The following is a 23,886-nucleotide window of genomic DNA, read 5'->3' on the forward strand; positions in this document are numbered from 1 at the left end:
CTGGTGTATCTTGTGCTCCCTACCCTTCAGATGGTTTTCAGTTCATTAAAGCAACCTTACTCTTGTCTGTCAGAAACTTGAATGTTTTTACAATGCTTTCTGGCATTCCTAAGTCACACAGTCCACCAACACATAGCTTTTATTCTTGAAGTTCAAAATATTTGCAATTTAGTGTATATCTACACTAATGAGTTATTAACAGTAAAAGAGGTCATGTGATAATGTCATATTTTATTGTGGGGCTTAACAGCAACTAGAATATGGTTCCGTGGTGACAGTTGTGGATCAAATGCCGGAATGAGTATACTTTCTACCTCTGAAAATAAAGAATATTTAGAGTAAGTCATATTTTGCTCATATAATAACAGCAGTCCTAAATGAAGAGTCCTTAAAATTAATGTGAACAAATCCAAATCGTATACACTGGGTCCTAATGATATAATCTACAATATATATGCCAACTCTGAGGAAAATTTTAGTGAATTATTTCCTATATCATGACTTGATGCCCTTTTCATTAGCTAAACCTGAATAGCAGGAGTTGCCTGAAAGATTAAAGTACTACCAAGTACTACCATTTGTTATATACCTATCTAACTATATTTCTAAAGTTCTGTTCCCCGTTTGAAGTTCTCCAAGGGAAGAAAAGAGGGTGACCACAGAAGAAAAGTCTCCCTAACATGATCTATCTCCCTCATATCTTCCTGGACCCTCTTCCTCATACACTTCTTCACCTTTCCCTCCAAAGAAGCTTGCTGTCTTCCCCATACCCTCTTTCCTTCCATCTTAAACTTATGTACTGTCTTTCCCAACCAATCATCATCCATCCTCTCTGCATGACCAAACAAACTAAAGGTACTTCACATGACCTACTCTGTGACATCAAAATCCATGTCTTTCACTCTCTCTGGCACCCCAAATCTTTACAGCATTATTTATTCAATCATACAAGATGACATTAGAAGCACTCATCAATCACTTCATTACAGCAGCATGAATCCTAGAAGTGTCTTGCTTATTCTACATTCATGCTTTCACACCTGTACGTTAAGTATGTCAGAATTGTGCCGTTCCTTGGTTTATATTTTTTTAATTTTTACATATATGACCACTTTTTGCTGCTTGCAAGTTCATCATCACAACACGAAAAGAGCTATGCTTTTAATTAGGTCTGTGTTTCCACATAGACAGATGTACTGAGCATGTGCTACATTATCCAGAACCACTGTTCCTTCTATAGCTACTTGACCATCGTGAGAATGAATGACCCATATGTTCACTACCCAAGGTCAAACTCCACAAATTTTTCACTGTTACTAAGTTCTTTTTAAGTTTATCATGTATTCTGTGAGTTCAGTGTTTCATAAAAGTGCACCATGTCAGATGAAAGTAATTCAAATGACAAGAATCAAGTTCATCATTAGTGTAACACTTGCACTTTAAAACCACAAGTTGAATCTAACTGCTCACTGTGCATTATGTTCCTTGATATATATTTTCTGAGTGCACTAAGTTCAAAACATAGAATCTAAATTCACTTAAGATATTTTACATCTGCTACTAAATTACCCCATAACTAACCACCAGCCCCAGATTAAATGAAAAAAAACTTATCATGCCTTATGCCTCAGCAACCAATACTTACAGATTCCCCCTTCCCAAAAAAAGACAATACTGACAAAACATATAAAAACTGAAATGACCAGACAAGTACTAAAGAACTGCCCTCCCAGCCCAATCTTAAACACCACTCCATCAGACATGCACCCATCTGAAACCACATTCCCCACACACGTTGGAGTTATCCTTTCCCATCTCAGTGTGAATACCATCTAGCACTACAAACTCCAATTCAGCATATCACAAGATCCCTCATGCTCAAGATGCTGTTTTTACACTACAGACACTGAACACACTTCTCAGTTGTGTTGTTTTTACCCCATAAAGAGGCAAACACATACCACCTTCCTTGATCTGTGGTCCAACCCAGTGGAGCACTGCAGGAACCCCACGGATGGGAATCCTTGGGCAAGGAGGTAAAGATATATAAAGAGAGGTTAGATACATAGATATACTTTGTAGGAAATATCAAATTTCTTGATACATTTACATCAAAGTCATACAATAAGCTCTGAGGAGGAAAGAACTTACCCTTTTCGTACAGAAAGAGCAATCGGTCAAGAAGCACTACAGATTCCACCACAGGTGCCAGTAACAACCTGAGAGAGTAGTATATGACCACCTGTGGGTCAAACAATATTGAAGTCATCAACATCATTAATTTCACATTTAATAAATTCATAACTATTACAAAATAACCTGAAATTGAGTGATAGACGTGCACTAATGCAGGAAGAATACTGTTCATAAAAATCAAAAGAAATAATAACAAGCAAGATGAATATGGGCCCACTGGGTTCTCTTGGCTTGTAAGCAAGTTTAAGTACTATTTTGGTCACTGCTCTTGTAAAATGTCTAAGTGTGTTCCACCCACTAAGTCTTGGACACCATGGCATGCAAATGACACTTGCTTCCCAAGGTTTCTGTGTGAAAACTATCCACACAAGAACTGAGTGACTTTCCTCAAACTGTAATGCTGTAAAATTCTCTTAATTTTGAATTTCCCTTTCCCATAACTTTTCCACATTTAGGAGTATTAATCTCAATATTTTTGTGATATTCCTCATTTTTCTTTTCAGCCATGACTGCTATGATTGGGGAATGTTTTTGCCTAAGCTATTGGAAAAAAACTCATTTGCACCCTTAATACCTTCATCAGCCATGCCCTCTGAAGAGAAATCTCCTTATCCATTGAGAATGCCAGCCATTCTTTGGTAAAATGGCTATGAATACTAAGCCATGCATGGGTGACCTAACTGTGTGTATGATAAAACACCAAACTCTTTTATTAATTACTACGATGAAAGGATGTAAATTGGGAGTATGTGAAAAAAATTACCTTTTTATGAGTATTCAAGTGTTAACATAATCCTTTTACTCGAACGTACCTGAACACTGCCATGTGTTTTACCTTTGCAGTTCTAATTACCCTAAGATGAAACAGTCTGTAGTATAGTATTAAACCATATCATTAGAAATATTATTGAATCAAAACATAAACCTTTATATCACCATTTAATTTCAACAGCAGTCTATAAGTCTTTTAGATTATTCACTAATTAAGGTTATGCAAAGCCAATAGGTTTCTCACCTGCATCCACTTGCTAAGGTTATGCTTTGTCTGCTCACTTCTGAGGTCCTCCTCTGGTAATTTGATGTTTTGTAGTCGAGAAACGGCTTGCATACAATATCTGATAAAAAAAAATGGGGGAACAGCTTTATATAAAGGAAATGGTGGGCACAAGCCTCAAAATATCACCACAGTTCTAAATAAATGAAATCTATAGATGTTCATGACATGTTTGGTGGAAAAAAATCTGTGTTGCTGCAATTGATATACATCATTTATACCCAGGCTCTCAAACATTTTCTTTGGTCTGTATCAGTAAGGTCACCAAAACCAGCCATTCATATATTTTGTGGAGAGCATGAAAGGAAATTGCAACATACCAGTAAAGCTACATTATTCAAGCCATTTACCATATTTACTGCAGGTGGAGCATGCTAAATGTCCCCTAAACACTTACCATGATATACCCTAAATTCTAGAGTGATGGAAGAGAATCAGAAATGCTGATAACGTCTGTTAGTGATATGTAAAATACAATATTAAGACATAGGTGGCACAGTAATCGCAGATGAGTGAGAAAGTTTGGTAAGGTATTATTAGAGGAATGGCAAAGTAATTGCAGATAATTTTGAAAAAGTTGGATAAGGTGTGCTACAAACAACATAGATTTTACTCACCTAATTTTGGATGACTTACAGTAACTTAGGTATACATCTGAATTTTTCCAACATTAAGATCTGATTTATTTTAATACTATCTCTGACAGCAACAAAGTTTAACTTTGAAAATCACAAGATACTAATGAGTACTTTGTTCATAATCTATAACTAATCTCACAGCTGATTTGATATCAAAGATACAGAGGAGTATTCTGAATTCATATTTCATGACAGTTGTCTTTACTCACAATCAATATTCCTCCAAGTTAGCATCAGACAGTTAAAGTATGTGAAATAGGATAATTCAGGAAACGGTGATCAAGTATGAAAAAAAAAGTGATCAAACCACAAGTGAAAAGTTACGTTTTGTAAGGCAAAATATAGAAAATATTTCTGAGTCATCCTCTTAGGAATGTGACTAGCCTTTCTGCAAGGATTATAATGAAAAAAAAGAAAAAAGGAATCACCTAAAGCCATTTCAATAAAGGGTCACCCTTTTGAAATATGTAACCTCAACATTAAACAAGACCCCTTGTACTTTAGTCATGCACTATCTTAAGCAAATACTGCAAAGCATATAAAGAAACCATTTTAATCCTCCCAAACAAACAGAATCAATAACACTTAGCATTCAGAATCTAGATGATGCTGCTAAGGATATAACAGAATCCAAATTTGTATGATTTCCATAAAATGCCTTCCAAAGGTGATAATATATTTACTGTGCAAAGTCCATCTCATGAGCATGATTGACGGAACGCAGCCCAGCATGGCGAAGTTGTGGCCAGTGCTTAATAATTATCTCCTCAAGGCATGCCCGGTAACAGTGAACCTGAGAAAAATCATTATCAGTACCTAGATATCGTGCGTATGTATTGAGTAAATTTCAAGCTTGTACCATTCACATTTAGAGGTTGTTTGTAAGGATCATCCAACTGATAGGATGAATACAACTACTATAGATAATAACTGAATTTTAAGCAAAACTTTGAAAATAAGTTAAATATTATTGAAAATGAAGTACTGATAACGGATGATTCATAGGAAATTGAAAAAATAATACCAGAATAAGAGTAAAATTATACACTGTAATCAAAATTGTCCTCATTATCAGAAATAAGTACGAAAAATGAATATCAAATCTCTCTCTAATACCTTCAGGTTATCTGCTCCCAGCTGAAGACGTTTGGTGTACATTTCTATAGCATGACAAGCAACTTCTCTTGCCTCATAGCTCAATGTGTTACCCGGCAAAGACTGGACAAACTTGCTCATTGGATAACCAGGGTATTCTGTTTCATTGCTATGAAATAAATTTATATTTGAGGAAATTTTCTTTTAACTATATTTTTGTTTTAACATATGTATTAGGTAAAATAAATGTATGTTACATTAAATATACAGTATTTGAATGGTATATTTTAATATATTGCGGTATCCCTGCAATACAGCAACCTGCCCAACTTTTCAACTATTATCCTTCCTTTTTTTTTCATTCTCATGCATAGTCTTTACCACCTAACTTTATATAAAAGCTAACCTCTATATTATTATATCATCTAATAAGTCCCCTACAGACTCTTTTACAAACTCCATACCAAACAGACTACCAGACAGATTCTTTCTAATCACAAATACACCAATTATACTTTTGTCTACACAATTTTCTCTGCCTATAGCATGTGTATTTATGGACACCATGATATTGAAAATACACATCTGCCAACTTTATACCTGCTGACGCTCATTTTCAACATATTCTTTTCATACACCGTTATTTTCATTTGGAACCCAATACCTCCCATGACTTTGTATCCTATTCATCCATTCATATCCTACGTCACCATGTGCTGCCTCACTGCATCCACTTCCAAATGTCTTTTTAAGTTTCCTTTAGAAAATTTACTTAATCTTCCCTTCTCATATTACTGTTTTGGAAAATAGTAACCTCAGGTTAAGGATATAGGACCACTGATATGTTGAAACAGTTTACCTCATCGTATCCAACTTCATGTAACAGCAACCAACAGAAACAACTGCACGGCATGTTGACATGTTGGTGAAGATCCTCAGCATGGTTGGTGCTAAGTTTCCACAAGTATGCAACCCAAGAAGTCCACATACTGCTCCTCTGGATTCCAACTCAGGCCAAGCTTTCGTGACTACCTGCATTCCATAAATCTTGCGACATTATCTACTCATTGTAAATGTTAAAATCATTAGCCTGCTCAATTCATGAAGTTATATGCCTAATATCCCACATCTGGAACCTGGTCACTGAGAAGACCTTCCCCAAAACCAATGATAAATACAATTCTGTTCATTCATCCACATCTATACCCATTTCACATAAAGTTGCTAATCATTCTTTCCACCTGACCTATTATCTTTTCATGGTTACTTACAGTACATGTCACAACTTCAACCAGCCCCATGATAACCCTCAGCTAGAGTACAATACTTCTGCTATTTAAACTAGAGATTATTCAGCCTACATATTGAGGAGCTTATTCCTTGACTCCTTATGGTAATTAGCTAGCAAGGAACTCAGGTGATGTTGAGTAGTTAAACTGCAAGATGTTTACAACAAAGGTCTAGAGACTAATTTAACTGCCATATACTGCAATGACAGCAGGAATGCGAGTAGAAATGCTATTTTGTTAGGAACTCTAAACAGGAGTAAAATGTTCTGATTACTTATGTAGTTATTCCTTCACAACTGTATAGTTTGGAAAGGCTGACTTTTATCTTCACTATTGTTTGGGTTTAACACTAATCTAGCTCAATATTTCTAGTTACAACCACATACTTTCTAATATATCACAATATCTGTAATTCAAACATACACTATCTGTATCAATGAACAACAGATAGTGGGTATCTGTTGTGTACTCTTGTAGCAAAGAACTGTTCATCCTTTGAAACAAAATCAAACTATCCTTACACAAAAAAATAGCCCATGCACAGTCTGAGTGTTGCATTTAACAAAAGCATGGGATTGTAATGATGGGCCAATTTTCACAAATTATTTCCTTTGGTTCCCAGAGTCAGATGTTTATGGAAAATTCAGTGAATACAACATTCTTAGGTGAGATTAGGATACTAAGTATAAAAAGACTTCACATGCTTGTGGTTACACTGCGAATGAAAAATCACCTTTAGCAATGCTGCATTGTTGTACGTTGACGAAAGGGAGTATAATCTCTTTGAAGGACTTCTTACTCCAAAAGATTCCATTATTTACCTAATTCTGATTGCTGTTGCTTCAAAGCTGCAAAAGTCCCATGAAAGTGGTCCTGGGGTTTTATATATATTAATATCTGGAATACTAGGGCTATAGATACAAAGCAAAAAGTGAACCTCTCTAAATGTCTGGGGATTCATGTGAGGTTCCAAAAGGCAAACAGTATGTCGAGGGGCTGGGGGTAGAGCAGGTAATGAAGATTGCCTCCGTTTCATCTTTTCCACAGCCATTTCTAACTGGTTGTCAAACTTTCTGGAAAATAAAAATCACACCTGAAGATACTCTTTGATCCATCATACACAAGGCATATTCTTAACACATTATTATGGTGATATAAATTTGCAGTGCATAATGAGATAACCTCACCTAATTTTCAGACAAACTTTCTCCTTGAGGGTGCTACCACATGGGATAAAAGTTCAGGACTTTACAAAATATATGGTGTTAACAAGATAGATATTACTCACTTTGCACCATTGATAAATTCATCTTGTGCTTCCAAACAAACAACTCTCACATTATGTCCATATGCCAAGAGTCTTGAAAGATGGCCCTGACCAGAGCCTACGTCTATCATGACACCATCACAGGCACCACGAGCCACCTGTCCAGCTATCAAAGCTAGGCGTGCAATCTCGTGTTGTTTCTTGGGTTTAAGATGTCGACGGAAGACATGTTGAAGTAGCTTATGTTGCCCTGCCGCTGAAGGGAATTTTAGAATTTCTTACATAATGGAAAGTGTGATCTTAATAAATGAATAGATTATGCTTTGTCACGATTCAAAAACTTGTACAATCATCTTAGTCATTAGTGAAACTTGGATGGCAGGAATTATGCACCCCATATCTATGCATTTCTGTCTATGAAAAGCTAGATATTCAATACAGTCATGGTGTAAAGATGAAAAGCCACCAGTTACTGTAATATCAAATTAGTGTTTTTCATCCATTTCTTGATCGAGGAACCCTGTAAGCAACAAGTAACTTTTTCTGGGATCCTGATCCTCTCCATCCATTCCTTACACCTGTTTCGTAAGACAAAATTTTATAGCCTCAAAAGCAGTTTTGTGGGAACCATTAGCTAAGCTCAGATTACCAAAGCTAGATTTATAAATTATGATTTAGTGGACTTATTCATAAGGTTTTCCTATTCATTTAAAACAAAATTTCATGGAACCCTGAAATCCTAGCAGAAAAACACTGCAGCATATGATTCACATGAAGTGGTTGAAAGAATGTTGGGTCATTTTTGCTGTGAGAGGGAGGATATTGTTAAGTAAATAAAGGTGCATAATTCTATTTTGAAGATATATAGCTACATTGTGTTGCTGTGATATGGGTTTGCATGGAAAAGAATAAAAGGCTAATAAATGAATTTAGGTATCTAGAAGGATGGTAATGGAAAAGAAGTTGATAGTAGTCATGTAAGGGAGAAGAAATGAATTTAATACATTTCCTTATTCATGTTTTGTACATCAAGAGAACGTATTCTGTAGCTTTTCTTCTTGTTTTTTCTGCCGATGTGTAAAAGTTTGCATTTATCACTATCAAAATTCATTTGCCTCCTGTGAGCTCAGTTCATCAGTTATCTATGTCAGCCTGCAAGTATGGACATTCAGTTTCTGTTGTAGGTTTGTTTCTTGTCTCTAGTGTTGTCTGTAAGTTCTGATACCTTACAGCATAATCCATCATTAATGTCCCTAATATAAATCAGGAAGAAAACTGATCCATAGACTGAACCTTGTAGCACACTAGTTGTTATAGCTAACCATTCTGAGGTTTGACTGTTAATCACTGCTTTTTCCTTACATCCAGTAAACCAATTTTCTAAACAATGAAGTACCATACAACATCATTACATGTGCTTGAAATCTTTGATGTACGACTAAGACTTTGTTTTATGCATTTTAAAAATCAAAATGAATGTTATCAACTGCTTTTATCTTTTGTATTGGTTATATTAAAAAAGAAATCATGCAAATCTAACAGACATGGTCAGTTTTGTGAATAAACCATGCCGTGAATTGCTGATTACCTGGTGATCATCTAAATCATTTACGATCTTTTGTTGAGAGATGGTTTCCCTAAGTTTGCCAACTAAACCCATCATGCTAATTGTGTGAATATTGATGCTAAACTGGGAAATTTCTAATCCTGTTGAACTTAATCCAGTTTGAATATTGATGTTACACTGGCAAACTTCCAGCACTATAGAACTTACCCTGCATTACAATCTGTTCAATGCTTCCTTCAATGTTCTCTGACAGAATTTATCAAGACATGACATTTCATTAAAACATCTACATTCATTATGGTAAATACTGGCATTATATCCTGATCTCATATGCCACTATTTTGAAGAACACTGTCTTCTGGTACCAATAGGTAAAGCTCCTTTGATCTAAGTCATCATTTTCTGAAATTATTGGAACAACTGACTAGGTAATTACCCTTACTTCTAACATAACAATACAGTTCTTTAGGGTTTGTTTTACCATTTTCAGTAGTATAAGCTTCTCTTTGTTATCTGCTTTGATATATAAAATTATAATTTTCTCACCAAAATTATGGAGTTCACTAAATCATGTTGGTTATTTACCTCTTGGAAAATGGCATATGAATTTCATTTATTTCATTGAATAACTTATCAAAACTTTTCTAAACTATGTCAATACCATTACCATTTAAAGTATCATCCTAGCTTATCATGTCATAAGCAAAGTGAAGATCATTTAATTATGCTTAAAATATGGCATCTTTCCACACGTTTCATGCTAACCAACATTAAATGCTGTGCTGAAAGCTATCAGAAAGTATTTACTCTGAGATCACTCATACCAAACTTTTCTCTAACCATGAAATTATCAACAAGATCGTCACTTGTTGCCCAAAAACATATCTAATACTTTCAAGTTGTGGTAAGTTTCTCAACAAACTACAATAGTATGCTATCAAACAAATATAAGTAGAGTCGACACCCAAAGCTTCTGTGAAGGGCTTCTCCCCACTGTGCTACTGGTACGGTACATTCTCCTATTACAATCGAATTATGTTCATTATCAACTGCTAACTGCTACTTTCCCTATTTAGGTGACTGCAGACTAATCTACTTTTATTTTCTTAGACACTTACCTTTTATATCCACCAATACTGAGTTAAAATTATCAATAGCCAATACATTTTCAGCATGGGATTAAGGGAAATACTGAATAACAGCAAAACACCATCACGTATCCTGTTTCCTATCACTGTAATGCAGAATGTACTTTGGAATTGCCTATTCATTAGGGAAAATCTCTATCTTTGATGTCTAACAAACATTAAGTGATAACAATCATGTCAGAGAGGTATGTATACCTACGGAGCATCTGTCTTATTAAAAGGGAAATTTGATTGAAAAAAGTCAGATTTTTTTAGTACTAAAACTCTTACCTGCACTTAATTCAGAAGCTGCATCACCCCAGGTTACAGACATTTGTTGGATGGGATGAATTAAATTCCTTGTGTCCTTTGTGTCTATGTATGCTTTCAAGTCCTTTTCCTGTTCACATAAATGTCTTGAAGAATTCATATTTTCCTCACATTTACTTATACTATTGTGAGTCTCAGTTTCCCTTCCCTTTGGAATTTCTCTATAATTCATGTTTTGCATTACATCACAATTTACTAAATCTTTACATTCTTTATCTACCTCCATCACATTACCACTGACTTCACCTTGCTTTTTCGATAACTCCTCAATATGTTTTGCTGGTACATCTGCTTCAAAATTCTCTGCACTGGTAACACTGGATAATTTGGAAAAATCCTTATTATCTGTTTCATATGATTTGACACCCTCTACTCTTTTCACATCATCACTATCTTTCATGGTATTTCTGTCATCACAACACCTTATTTCAAAGCTCTGTGCAGTATCTGAAAGTGGTTCTACCTTCTGTATCTGCTGGTTGAGGTAGCTCAAGAAGGGATCTACTGATGACACAGACTTTCTTGGTAGTGTATATGTAAATGCTGTTGTTCGGAGGGCTTGCAGTGAAAGAGGCCACACATAACTCTGCCTGTAATGTGAGAGAAAAACATTATATTGGGTAATGAGAAAGAGCAAATGACATAAATACTGATGTATTTGTAATATTTAGTAATATCTTAGTAAAACTTTTTCTCCGTCACTTACTTTAAAGGTGTACCAGAGGATAGGAAATTAGCTAGTTCAAGTGGAGTTAATAACTCCAAGACAGCTCTCCATTTAGGGTTTAACTGGGACCATAAATCTTCTGTGAAGAAGTCCTGTCAGAAAAAAAAAACAGGGGTCTGATAATAAATGAGCAATATTTCTACTTTAAGTCTGACTGACTGGAAATATTAAAAAAGTTACAGTAAAATCTAAGAGTTACTCTCTGAGAGTATCCATGCTTTTTGGCCATTTCTAAATGAAAGAACCATAATGTGACAACATCTACCAGAAAAAAATGAAGCAGATCATTTGAAGATGTACTGAATCTTACAAATTCTCTTGCATTTTGTAAAGTACCTCAAAAAGTATACTAAACACAAACACTCCATCAAAATTTGTAAACCTCCTGCTATGCAGTAGATGTATTTTTCTATATTCAAATAATGTAAAAGTAGAATTAAAATTGAACCTTCAGTAACATGATGCACGTCCTTTGAGATGACATCACAGAAACTTTTACAAATATAGAATATACTTCAGTTCTTAGCCTGTATAATATCTAAGAAATTAACAGAACCTATGAAAATCCTCACCTAGCCTAACCTAGTTGCCAAAATACTTCACAGAAATATATCAACATTAAATTGGTCATCTGCTTGTGATTGTTATGACCACAGTTTATTTGTGTGCTGAAATATAGTGATATTTGCACTGCTCAACTGTGTGTGAGACTTGTATATTTTGACTAGAATATTGAACATCAACATAAATCTCAACTGCTAGGAAGCTAAGTGAGTTTTTCATGAGTTCTGTTATTTTTTCAGATTATTACCAAATTTTACAAGAACAATTCCCACAATTTGTCTGATATTCACAAACCTCACTACTTTAACCTCGATATGATATCGTTCAATGATGCTTAAGATCATGCTCCACAACTGTTATTGTATTTTCTAAATAATGCACTAACACAGCAGACCAAAATCATGCAATATCGAGAACTAATAGCAGTGTGGAATCAAACTACAATTTTACCACAGAAATGCTTATCAAACAACACTATTTAGTAGAAATGATTTAGACCAGGGGAAGGTGATTTGGTGCATTTTAATATACCCTAAAGATGTCATGATACTGCATTTATTAACTGATATCACTGTGGGCATTTCCTTCCCCCAACCACATCCAACCAAAGAAATATAAGGAAGATGACAGTATTTTCAATAAGTAAAGACTAAAATACTGAATATTTATGTAAATCTCTGCACACAGGTGAAGAGGTGAGGTTTTCATATGTTCTGTTGATTTACACAAGTGTCTCTGAATTCCATGTAATTTTCATAATTCTTTTATCACATTTTGTGGGAATAAAATAATTCCTTATCACACTCCACAGGTCTAAATCACTTAGACCAAGTATAAGGAGTCTATTTGATTATTATGGCCACTGACGTGTTTCATACAAATCCATGAATTGTTTCTCTGGTGTCCCTACGATGAAACTTTACCATTTATTGCAATCTTTTTGCCTATCATGAATTCCTACCACAACACAGAGCAGACGTGTTCAACGCCAGTTACAGCCACACACCGAAAGATGTGCTTGTCACCAGTGTGACTTCCCCACCGTATTTAACATTATTAGCACTCTCACCAAGACATATGTATCGAGAAGACTTCGATAATGATCGAGAAATTTGACAGCAGAGTTTGTGAACTCCCTCCAGGCTTCGATATTGGTTTTGGATATTTGAACAGACTGATACATGGTTATTCTTGAGGTAAGGGAGACCAAGGTTTACAAAACGGCAGCCACAACGTAAACACTAGTGCATTCGAGTAAGAGAGTAAATTTTAGACATCTGAAACCTATTGGTGTAATATATATATATATATATATATATATATATATATATATATATATATATATATATATACAGACTAAGTAATCTTAAGATCCGTATTTTCCAATGGTTTTCTTTTATCCAGTAATCTCTCGTCTTCGTATCTGGGTTATCTCATCCGATAAGAACGCAAAATCCAGACTGTGTGATTCTTTACAGTTCTCAAGGCTTCTGCAGCCTGTCTTGTAAGAGGCAGGATATTCCTCACCTCTCCATAATAATAGAGTCAGCCTTTTTAAACATACCAGTCCCTGATCACGTTCAAAACTGTTGGAAACATTAACATACTCATCTTTAAAACATTATGTACAGCACTAGCCATTTACCCGATCCTTATGGTTTAGGTTAAAGCCCATCATCATTATATTTCATCCTAGCTACAGCATCGATGCCAGGTCAAAGGCCATCTTCACTTCGCCCTCGAAGCCTTCAGCCCATGACCTAAACCTGTACGAGTCACTCCATCTCTACGCATTTTCTGTGTTGTCCGCTTTCTCACAGTCACCCCTATTTGTTGCTCTCCTTCCAAAACTTATTCTCTTTGGAGCGCATCGATACTTTCTCATGCCATCTCTCATCTACTTTCTTTGTTAGCTCTAGTTCCATTCTCTTGATCCACCGCCGCCTTCTCATGTGTTCCTCTCAACGACACACTTGCACTCTTTCCATCAGGTAGCGTCTGTACATCTCTTATCTGTTTCACCACCTAGTAAACCTTTTCCCACTTCCTCTCTACTTTTCGTACGTGCAAATCCCACTCTCCTTGTACCACACAGTTCACCCGCATACAAAAGACTCAGCTTCCCAATATTACCTTCCAATCTGTAATTACTCCCGTAGCTTGAATTGACTCGAATCATATAACATCATTCATTCTCACGAGCAACAAAGACCCTCATCTTTTATAGGATCCCCTGTAATGCCTGCCGACGGGCGCATTTTTTCGGTTAAACAGCACTCGCGTTAGGAAGGAGAACGACCAAACACAAGGGCGACTTATGGAAACGTCGAATGCTCTCGTCGTACACATGGATGGGAAGGGACGTGCGTCTACCTACAAGCCAGGGTGTTGTAGCATGGTCTCTAAGGCGGAGAACAAGGACAAAAAAAAAAAAAAAACCCTAGAAGCAGTGCACTTATATGAGTGGGAGGTTTCAACGAAGACGAGGTCAGACTTTATCAGCTGAGCGGAGGTTACGGGTCATATTGCACAATGAGAGCGGTCAGCCAGGAAGAGAGAGAGAGAGAGAGAGAGAGAGAGAGAGAGAGAGAGAGAGAGAGAGAGAGAGAGAGGGGGGGGGGGGGGGGATGGGGGGAGTCAGACCAGTTTAGCCAATCGACCCGACCTTGTGAAGGGTTGGGTGACGAGACCAAGCCATTCATATTCTCAAGGATCGTGTCCCCGTCGTTCCCCAAGTGGCCAGAAAAATCTTTACGCAAAATCATAGGCAATGAGATAAAAGCGGACGATGATTGCGTTGCTGGCTGGACAAAACACGACAGAGTAATTGAGAAAACAGTACGGTGTAGTCAGGATGACAACACTGGTTTATTGTACAGCCACCAGTGTGTGTGTGTGTGTGTGTGTGGGTAGACTAGTGTTTGCCTGCTTGCATCCCTGGAGTGCTTGAGGAGCTCGGCAGGTTTAGCTGTACCCTGCAACTGTCTTCAACTTGCTTGCTTTTCGTCCACTTCCCTCCCTCCCATAATTTTGAATTTGAAGATCTCATGACCAGTGGAGGATCTTTGCTCTAAACGATGGGTATTTTTTGAAGGGGGGGGGGGGAGGCGGGTGTTTGCTTATGAGACCTGTGAGTAATTAACCGTGTGTGAGTGGGTCATGTACGACGTCTAAAAAGCGTATAAAACCGGACATCTTCCCTGCTTCATGTTATTGCCAAACACCTCCAGATGATCGACCGTCCTTTGTTGACACTGTCCTAGTCTCTTAAGTGAGCAACAATAAGGCGACGATTTTCCAATATTAACCCTTATATTGCGCTGCTTTTAAGGTCATAAGCTTCTAAAAGAAGAAAGTGTAGTTTTCTTTTTTTTTATTGATCAATCAAAGCTTTAGATTAACTGCATTGGAAGGGTAACAATACGGTAGTATGATGAAGGTGAGAGGAATATAAACATGTCGATATGAACAAATGCTTATTGAAAAATTGGTTTGTTGTTTGAAAGTAATCCTGTGAGCAGTTATTTCATATCTACAGGTGGTTTTCATGTAACATAGTATGGAATACTTCCTTTCTCGTCTAGGGTGTGGCGTCTTCCTCGACTGTTTTATCAGCGGGAGCGGAATCAAAAGGCTTTCCTTCTCTTTAATTCTGCTGCCATCTACCTCTTTTCAATCCTTCCCTTCTTGTGCTCCTCGACGTTGCTGCCAGTCTTTCAAGTTCACGGGTTATTAGTGTGGCCACTCCTCTCCCCAAGCTGCCAGAGTGTTTCTCTGCCTCAAAAGAAACTATTTCCACTTTGTTTTTCCCCCAACGAGCAGAACCCCAAGCTGCCAGAGTGTTCCTCTGCCTCAAAAGAAACAATTTCCACTTTGTTTTCCCCCAACGAGCAGAACCCCACAGGCATGAGTCATACACAAGCCGAAGCGTTGTTGACCTTGACGTCCGTCCTGACTCACGATCACTGGTGGACAGCGGCGGGGGTTGCGACCCTGATTGCCTTGGTCGTGGTGCTCAGGGACGAGCTGAGGGTCGCCTTCGAGGCGTTGAATCGATGGGCCTTCCTTGCATTCAACCATCAGCCGCCTCTGGGTCCTCGACCCCGGGTGGTCGTGGTCGGATACTAGTGCCTGGAGGACCTGGAGGAGTTCCTCACCGACCTCAGCTTCCCCTCGCGTGACGCCGCCGACAGGGAGGTGCTCCTGCTGGTGCAGCAGCCGCCTCCCTTGAGCCTGAGGGAGATGATACTGTGGTTCAACTCGACCTTGTCCTTCTTCAACTTCTTGAGGGACGACTCCTCTCTGAAAAGAGGCATGGCGATGAGAGGCTGGGGGAGAATCAGTTGCTATTCGGTAAGCAACATGCAGGAGTTGTTCAGGACCTGTACAGGGGGCCTGAGCGAGCGGTCAGAGGACGCCGTAATCATCCTCAACGACAGACACGCCACGGACTGGAGAGAGGCAGACCGGCGAGCCTTCGAACAGTGTTTGGAGGTGAAGGCCGCGGTGCCGGGCGTGCGTGTCGTCGTACAGGTGCTTCTGTCGGAGACCCGGGTCGCACTGGGTCGTGTCCTGGGGGCCCAGGACAACATAGTCTGCATGGAGGACATCCTGTCCTCGCTCCTGGCGATCGACGCTTGTGCCCCGGGAGCGGCCTCGCTGCTGGCGACCCTGCCTTGCGTCCGGCCGTCTGTCGTCAATAAGCGTTTTCAGTACTGGTTCAAGAGGCCGGCCGCCTTCGACGAAATGAAGGCAAAAAAGAAATTCCGGATCTTCATCAGCGTCCACAAGACAGAGGGAGACCTAGACTTTACCCACGCGGCCGCCTCTTTCTACACCTTCTCCAACCTGATCCTTGTGGGTCACCAGTGTGGCTCGCAGACCCGTCTGTTCTCCTGGGCAGTTGTGCCCAAGGGCAGCTACCTAATATTCCTCGGTGAAGAGTAGAAGCTCGAAGAAATGAAGACTACAAAGAAGGCGTACGGTGGTTCCACCAGCTGTGGCATACCACCACCCACAAGGGACCATCCTAAGAGGCAGGTGGCTGTCGTGCCCCCGACAGCCCTCCAAGACATGCCGGCTCTGGCCGCCCAGCTCCACCAGAGGAGGAAGGTGATAGCAGTACAGAGTCCAGTCGACAGCTTACAGGAAGCCTCCTCCGTCCTGGTCTCCCACCTGCCTGGGGTGCCCTTGGAGACGACCGTCGCCAGGTGCTACAGGGTCCACAGCCAGCTGCACACCTTGGAGTCCGAGGCTTGCATCAGCTGCACCATCAAGTGCGCGAACTCGAGGAACGACAGGAGGTTCCAGTTCGTCAATCCGTCCACGATCATCGCCGCGCAGACCACAGCCTACGTCTGGCGGGGCATGTACGAGACGTGGTTGGCTTTGTTGTCTCACTGCGACGTGGCCATGGTGGACGTCACTGGCGATTGTCTCTTCGGCGAGGTGTTCCTGGACCAGCTGTCGCGGGGGCGGCTGGCGTGGGCCGTCAGGCACGCGTCGGGCAAGGTGGAGCCTTGTCCACCGTCGGGTCGTGGTCTCCGGCAGGGGGACACCGTGTTCGTGTTCAGTACAGGGGGAAGGAGAGAGAAGCGTCCGGAGAAGATGTCGTCCCACTCGTGTCCTGAAGGAGTGTGATTCTCGACTTTCGCTCGTCTCTCTGCTCGTCCGTTCCCCTTGGGGCTGACAAGACCAGGACTTTTTATTGCTTTTATCAAACGTCTTCCAGCTCAACATTTAGCCAGAACGCCCTCACACACTGATGACTCGCTACGCTGCATTCTTACGGTTCTTTCATATCCTCTCTATCCTGCCGTGGGCATGATCCGGGTAGGATAGATCTGTCAATATAGGCAAAGTGTCCGCCATTCTTTGGGAGTGTCGGCAGAATATGTAGCTTATCCTGGCAGTGCCGGCAGGATAAGCCGTCCTGGCAGTGCCGGCAGGATAAGCCACCCTCTGGCTCTGCCGGGAACGTCTACAGCGTGTAGTTTGCACCAGCGCAACACGGCGCCTTAGTTCCTAGACCGAAATTACTGAGCCAATTTCTCTCAATGTCTAGACGGTCTATTGGACCATTACATCTAAGTTTAATTATGTTCTTCACGATGGCAGCATGTTAAGAGGGTGGGGGGAGGGGTGTGTCCGCTGTAAAGTGAGTTAATCCTGTTAACAACGGAAGTTGGTTAATCCGATTAACAACAGAAGTTGGTTAACCCGGATGATAAAGAAAATAGATAACTGAAATCCAGTATGCATTAAAAGTAACCTTCGTTTAAAAGTTTTTCCTTATCGGTCTTTCCAAGTTACTTATTCATACTGTATAGGGAGGGAGTTCTACCCTCGTGAGGCCCCATCTCTTAAACATTTCATTTCCAACACTTCCACCCTCCTCCGCACAGCCTTATCTACAGCTCATGCCTCGCAACCATATTATATTGTGTGGACTACTATACCTTCACAAATACTCGTATATGCCCTCCCAGATAACAATCTCTCTCTCTCTCTCTCTCTCTCTCTCTCTCCGCACATTCTTTACCGCTCCCAGAATCTTCGCCCCCCTCACCCACCCTATGACTCACTAATATATATATATCATAACATATGTATGCATATATGGTTTTGTATGAACGTGTTTGAGTACCTTCTCTTGGTATAACCGGATCAGACCAATTCCTCACTCTCTCTTCTCTCAGGAGACCTGGCCTCTCCCGCTACTTCCTTTCACCTCCACCTCACACACACCCACACCCTGAGGGGAAAACAGAACTTTGCAAATCTCCTTGTCGATCAACATTACGTGGCGGTCCATGTCACCAGCGCCCCACTTTCTGAAAAGTCTTACACCATCGTTTAGCGGTCGTCTTCCCTTCCCCACCTGCCCAGCACACAGTGGCTGCTCCCTCATTCCTTCCATACCTCCTCTCATCTTCATCATGCCTTCCATACCTCCTCTCATCTTCATCATGCCTTCCATACCTCCTCTCATCTTCCTCATGCCTTCTATACCTCCTCTCATCTTCATCATGCCTTCCATACCTCCTCTCATCTTCATCATGCCTTCCATACCTCCTCTCATCTTCCTCATGCCTTCTATACCTCCTCTCATCTTCCTCATGCCTTCTATACCTCCTCTCATCTTCATCATGCCTTCCATACCTCCTCTCATCTTCATCATGCCTTCCATACCTCCTCTCATCTTCATCATGCCTTCCATACCTCCTCTCATCTTCATCATGCCTTCCATACCTCCTCTCATCTTCATCATGCCTTCCATACCTCCTCTCATCTTCATCATGCCTTCCATACCTCCTCTCATCTTCATCATGCCTTCCATACCTCCTCTCATCTTCATCATGCCTTCCATACCTCCTCTCATCTTCCTCATGCCTTCTATACCTCCTCTCATCTTCATCATGCCTTCCATACCTCCTCTCATCTTCATCATGCCTTCCATACCTCCTCTCATCTTCCTCATCCTTCCATACCTCCTCTCATCTTCCTCATCCTTCCATACCTCCTCTCATCTTCCTCATTCCTTCCATACCTCCTCTCATCTTCCTCATGCCTTCTATACCTCCTCTCATCTTCCTCATGCCTTCTATACCTCCTCTCATCTTCCTCATACCTTCCATACCTCCTCTCATCTTCCTCATGCCTTCTATACCTCCTCTCATCTTCCTCATCCTTCCATACCTCATCTTCCTCATCCTTCCATACCTCATCTTCCTCATGCCTTCTATACCTCCTCTCATCTTCCTCATGCCTTCTATACCTCCTCTCATCTTCATCATGCCTTCCATACCTCCTCTCATCTTCCTCATGCCTTCTATACCTCCTCTCATCTTCATCATGCCTTCCATACCTCCTCTCATCTTCCTCATCCCTTCCATACCTCCTCTCATCTTCCTCATGCCTTCTATACCTCCTCTCATCTTCCTCATGCCTTCTATACCTCCTCTCATCTTCATCATGCCTTCCATACCTCCTCTCATCTTCATCATGCCTTCCATACCTCCTCTCATCTTCATCATGCCTTCCATACCTCCTCTCATCTTCCTCATACCTTCCATACCTCCTCTCATCTTCATCATGCCTTCCATACCTCCTCTCATCTTCATCATGCCTTCCATACCTCCTCTCATCTTCCTCATGCCTTCTATACCTCCTCTCATCTTCCTCATGCCTTCTATACCTCCTCTCATCTTCCTCATGCCTTCTATACCTCCTCTCATCTTCATCATGCCTTCCATACCTCCTCTCATCTTCCTCATGCCTTCTATACCTCCTCTCATCTTCATCATGCCTTCCATACCTCCTCTCATCTTCCTCATCCCTTCCATACCTCCTCTCATCTTCCTCATGCCTTCTATACCTCCTCTCATCTTCCTCATGCCTTCTATACCTCCTCTCATCTTCCTCATGCCTTCTATACCTCCTCTCATCTTCATCATGCCTTCCATACCTCCTCTCATCTTCCTCATCCTTCCATACCTCCTCTCATCTTCATCATGCCTTCCATACCTCCTCTCATCTTCATCATGCCTTCCATACCTCCTCTCATCTTCCTCATGCCTTCTATACCTCCTCTCATCTTCATCATGCCTTCCATACCTCCTCTCATCTTCCTCATGCCTTCTATACCTCCTCTCATCTTCATCATGCCTTCCATACCTCCTCTCATCTTCCTCATGCCTTCTATACCTCCTCTCATCTTCATCATGCCTTCCATACCTCCTCTCATCTTCCTCATGCCTTCTATACCTCCTCTCATCTTCCTCATCCTTCCATACCTCCTCTCATCTTCCTCATGCCTTCTATACCTCCTCTCATCTTCCTCATGCCTTCTATACCTCCTCTCATCTTCCTCATGCCTTCTATACCTCCTCTCATCTTCCTCATGCCTTCTATACCTCCTCTCATCTTCCTCATGCCTTCTATACCTCCTCTCATCTTCCTCATGCCTTCTATACCTCCTCTCATCTTCATCATGCCTTCCATACCTCCTCTCATCTTCCTCATCCCTTCCATGCCTCCTCTCGTCCTCCTCATCCCTTCCATACCTCCTCTCATCTTCCTCATCCTTCCATACCTCCTCTCATCTTCCTCATACCTTCCATACCTCCTCTCATCTTCCTCATCCTTCCATACCTCCTCTCATCTTCCTCATGCCTTCTATACCTCCTCTCATCTTCCTCATCCCTTCCATACCTCCTCTCATCTTCCTCATGCCTTCTATACCTCCTCTCATCTTCCTCATCCTTCCATACCTCCTCTCATCTTCATCATGCCTTCCATACCTCCTCTCATCTTCCTCATGCCTTCTATACCTCCTCTCATCTTCCTCATGCCTTCTATACCTCCTCTCATCTTCCTCATCCCTTCCATACCTCCTCTCATCTTCCTCATGCCTTCTATACCTCCTCTCATCTTCATCATGCCTTCCCATACCTTGTCTCATCTTCCTCGTCCTTTCCATACCTCCTCTCGTCTTCCTCATCCCTTCCATGCCTCCTCTCATCTTCCTCATCCCTTCCATGCCTCCTCTCGTCCTCCTCATCCCTTCCATACCTCCTCTCATCTTCCTCATCCCTTCCATACCTCATCTTCCTCATCCCTTCCATACCTCCTCTCATCTTCCTCATTCCTTCCATACCTCCTCTCATCTTCCTCATGCCTTCTATACCTCCTCTCATCTTCCTCATGCCTTCTATACCTCCTCTCATCTTCATCATGCCTTCCATACCTCCTCTCATCTTCATCATGCCTTCCATACCTCCTCTCATCTTCATCATGCCTTCCATACCTCCTCTCATCTTCCTCATACCTTCCATACCTCCTCTCATCTTCATGCCGACATGGAGCTTCCAGCACGTCCACGGACTTGTCTTCTCCACCTCATACTGAAGACCCCTGTCCTTGGCAGATCTGGGATTAGATCTTTTTAAACTCAATTTACAACCGGCCTTAATCTTTCCAGCTCGTGTTGCATCAGTCTGTCCAGGCTTCCAGCGCCCTGGAAATGTTATTGTCTTTCAGTCTAGCATGATTCGCGTGAGTGGAGGGTCGAACCTGTCCACCTTTTCATTCATTCCTTCCCGCCAGGATCCTCTTGGGGAAAGTTTGACCACTCTCCAGACAGATGACAGACTGTCCATAGAATTTTTATTTTTCTTGTGTTCTTTTTCAGTGTTTTGTAATTCCTTTTCCTCTCCTCCCTCTGCGTCTCTCAAGGTCCCCTTCCACCTAGCTGGAAAGGCTACTTTCCCTTTAAGATAATTGTTTCGACTTTGCGTATCATCTTATTCTCAGTCTAATGTGTGTGTGTGTGTGTGTGTGTGTGTGTGTGTGTGTGTGTGTGTGTGTGTGTGTGTAATCTCCTATTTGTATTCTCCAGGGAGGGAGTTTTACATTAGTGGGACTTTATATCATGAATTACTAATGTCTCCTGTCTTACAGATTCTTATATTTGTCTGTGTTGGTGTGTGTAAGAAGATAGACACGTAATGATGTATATAAAATCACACATGATGATATTAATGATGTGATTACTCAGGTGGTGAAGTAAGTCTATGTATTACTAACGAGTTTTATTTTGGTACCAGGTGCCTGCTGGTCTTCGTGGTGGCTTCGTGGTGGCTTCAAGACTCGTCGTTCCACACAAGTGGAATCTGGTAAGTGACTAAGAGATTATCATGTGTTGTAACATTGCACGTTTCCAGTAGCTCTCGTTGTATGGTTGTGATCTACAACGGTAAGTGACTAAGAGATTATCATGTGTTGTAGCATTGCACGCTTCCAGTAGCTCTTGGTATATGGTTATGATCTACAACGGTAAGTGATTGTGAGATTATCATGTGTTGTAACATTGTACGCTTCCAGTAGCTCTCGTTGTATGGTTGTGATCTACAACTTCCATTCGCATTATTGGGTCACTCTCCCAATGTGTTTCAGTGCTTTTTCGTCCCTGTGTTTCTCTGTGGTGAGCGCTACGCGCTGGCGTTAAGGTTTTGGCTAACTCTAGCGCCGTAGATCATATGAGGGAGGTACTCGCTTCTTCTACATCTCTGTCCTCTTTTTCTTTCTCTGTGTTTCTGGTCTGTGTGGCAGAGTCTGTTGCCTGTGTGGTGGTCCGTGATGTCTTTGTGGCAGAGTCTTCTGCCTGTGTGGTGGTCCGTGATGTCTGTGGCAGGGTCTGTTGCCTGTGGGGTGGTCCGTGATGTCTCTGTGTTGCGGGGTCTGTTAACTGTATGGTCTACGAAGGCCAAAGCTCCATCACGTCTGTGTCACGTGTTTGTTAGCCCGCGCCTTTCTCTCTCGCTCTCTCTCTCTCTCTCTCTCTCTCTCTCTCTCTCTCTCTCTCTCTCTCTCTCTCTCTCTCTCTCTCTCTCTCTCTCTCTCTCTCTCCAAACATATATATATATATATATATATATATATATATATATATATATATATATATATATATATATATATGTAGGTGTTACCGGACTCTGTCTTCTCGAGGTTACGCCACCAAGTTTAAAAGGTCACGTGTGGCGAGGCTGTATCGCTGGGAGTACCAGTCTCGTTAACGAACTTCTCACTCTAAAGGACTTTACATTTCCCTACTACGGAAAGTAGTGCAGCTTTTGGACAGGTTCTCAGTAACACCAGAACTCTTAGAAATTGACCCTGGGGTGATCTCTCTCTCTCTCTCTCTATATATATATATATATATATATGTGTGTGTGTGTGTATGTGTGTGTGTGTGTGTGTGTCTGTGAGTGTGTGTGTGTGTGCATGTATATGTGTGTGTGTGTGTGTGTGCTGCGCTTTTTATGGCCTCTTTTTTTACGACACTTTTATGGGTCTTCATAAAAGTTTTGCTGGGAAGCTATCAGCCAGTTGTTATGGGTTAAGTCCAGAGATTATGGCCGGTGACACACACACACACACACACACACACACACACACACACACACACACACACACACACACACACACCTTCAAAACCTCCGTCATTTGCCTCATAGGAACCGCTAATGTCA

General features: G+C 40.9%; 2 protein-coding genes across 3 annotated transcripts in view; one reads left to right on the forward strand and one right to left on the reverse strand.

The window, feature by feature from the left end:
* The window catches only part of LOC139767286 (uncharacterized), a 398,565-nt gene that overhangs the window by 117,672 nt on the left and 257,007 nt on the right, over positions 1 to 23,886 (forward strand). The window contains exon 2 of one of the 2 annotated variants that reach the window (XM_071696479.1): positions 22,462 to 22,530. The exons of the other annotated variant lie outside the window; for it this stretch is intronic. The gene's annotated coding sequence lies outside the window, so the exon portion shown is untranslated. The remainder of the gene's footprint in view (positions 1 to 22,461; positions 22,531 to 23,886) is intronic. 2 annotated transcript variants of the gene reach the window in all.
* Positions 215 to 13,092, reverse strand: LOC139767284 (methyltransferase-like protein 25B). The gene is made up of 11 exons (XM_071696476.1): positions 12,924 to 13,092; positions 11,270 to 11,382; positions 10,525 to 11,153; positions 7,561 to 7,795; positions 7,210 to 7,345; positions 5,843 to 6,015; positions 5,005 to 5,152; positions 4,572 to 4,681; positions 3,212 to 3,311; positions 2,152 to 2,242; positions 215 to 316 (listed from the first exon to the last, which is right to left on the reverse strand). Exons 1-11 carry the CDS (start codon positions 13,035 to 13,037, stop codon positions 225 to 227), a joined length of 1,941 nt encoding a protein of 646 aa, XP_071552577.1. The 5' UTR covers positions 13,038 to 13,092; the 3' UTR covers positions 215 to 224.

The sequence above is a fragment of the Panulirus ornatus genome, chromosome 59 (genome assembly GCF_036320965.1).
Source record: "Panulirus ornatus isolate Po-2019 chromosome 59, ASM3632096v1, whole genome shotgun sequence".
Lineage (NCBI taxonomy): Eukaryota > Metazoa > Arthropoda > Malacostraca > Decapoda > Palinuridae > Panulirus > Panulirus ornatus.

Excerpts from the sequence above, each read along its gene's own strand:
- LOC139767284 (XM_071696476.1), bottom strand. The coding sequence starts at position 13,037 with ATGTATCAGTCTGTTCAAATATCCAAAACCAATATCGAAGCCTGGAGG. Across the intron at positions 4,682-5,004 it reads TGGGAGCAGATAACCTGAAG|GTTCACTGTTACCGGGCATG; the intron begins GTATTAGAGAGA and ends GATTTTTCTCAG. Across the intron at positions 3,312-4,571 it reads CATGAGATGGACTTTGCACA|ATATTGTATGCAAGCCGTTT; the intron begins GTAAATATATTA and ends TTTTTTTATCAG.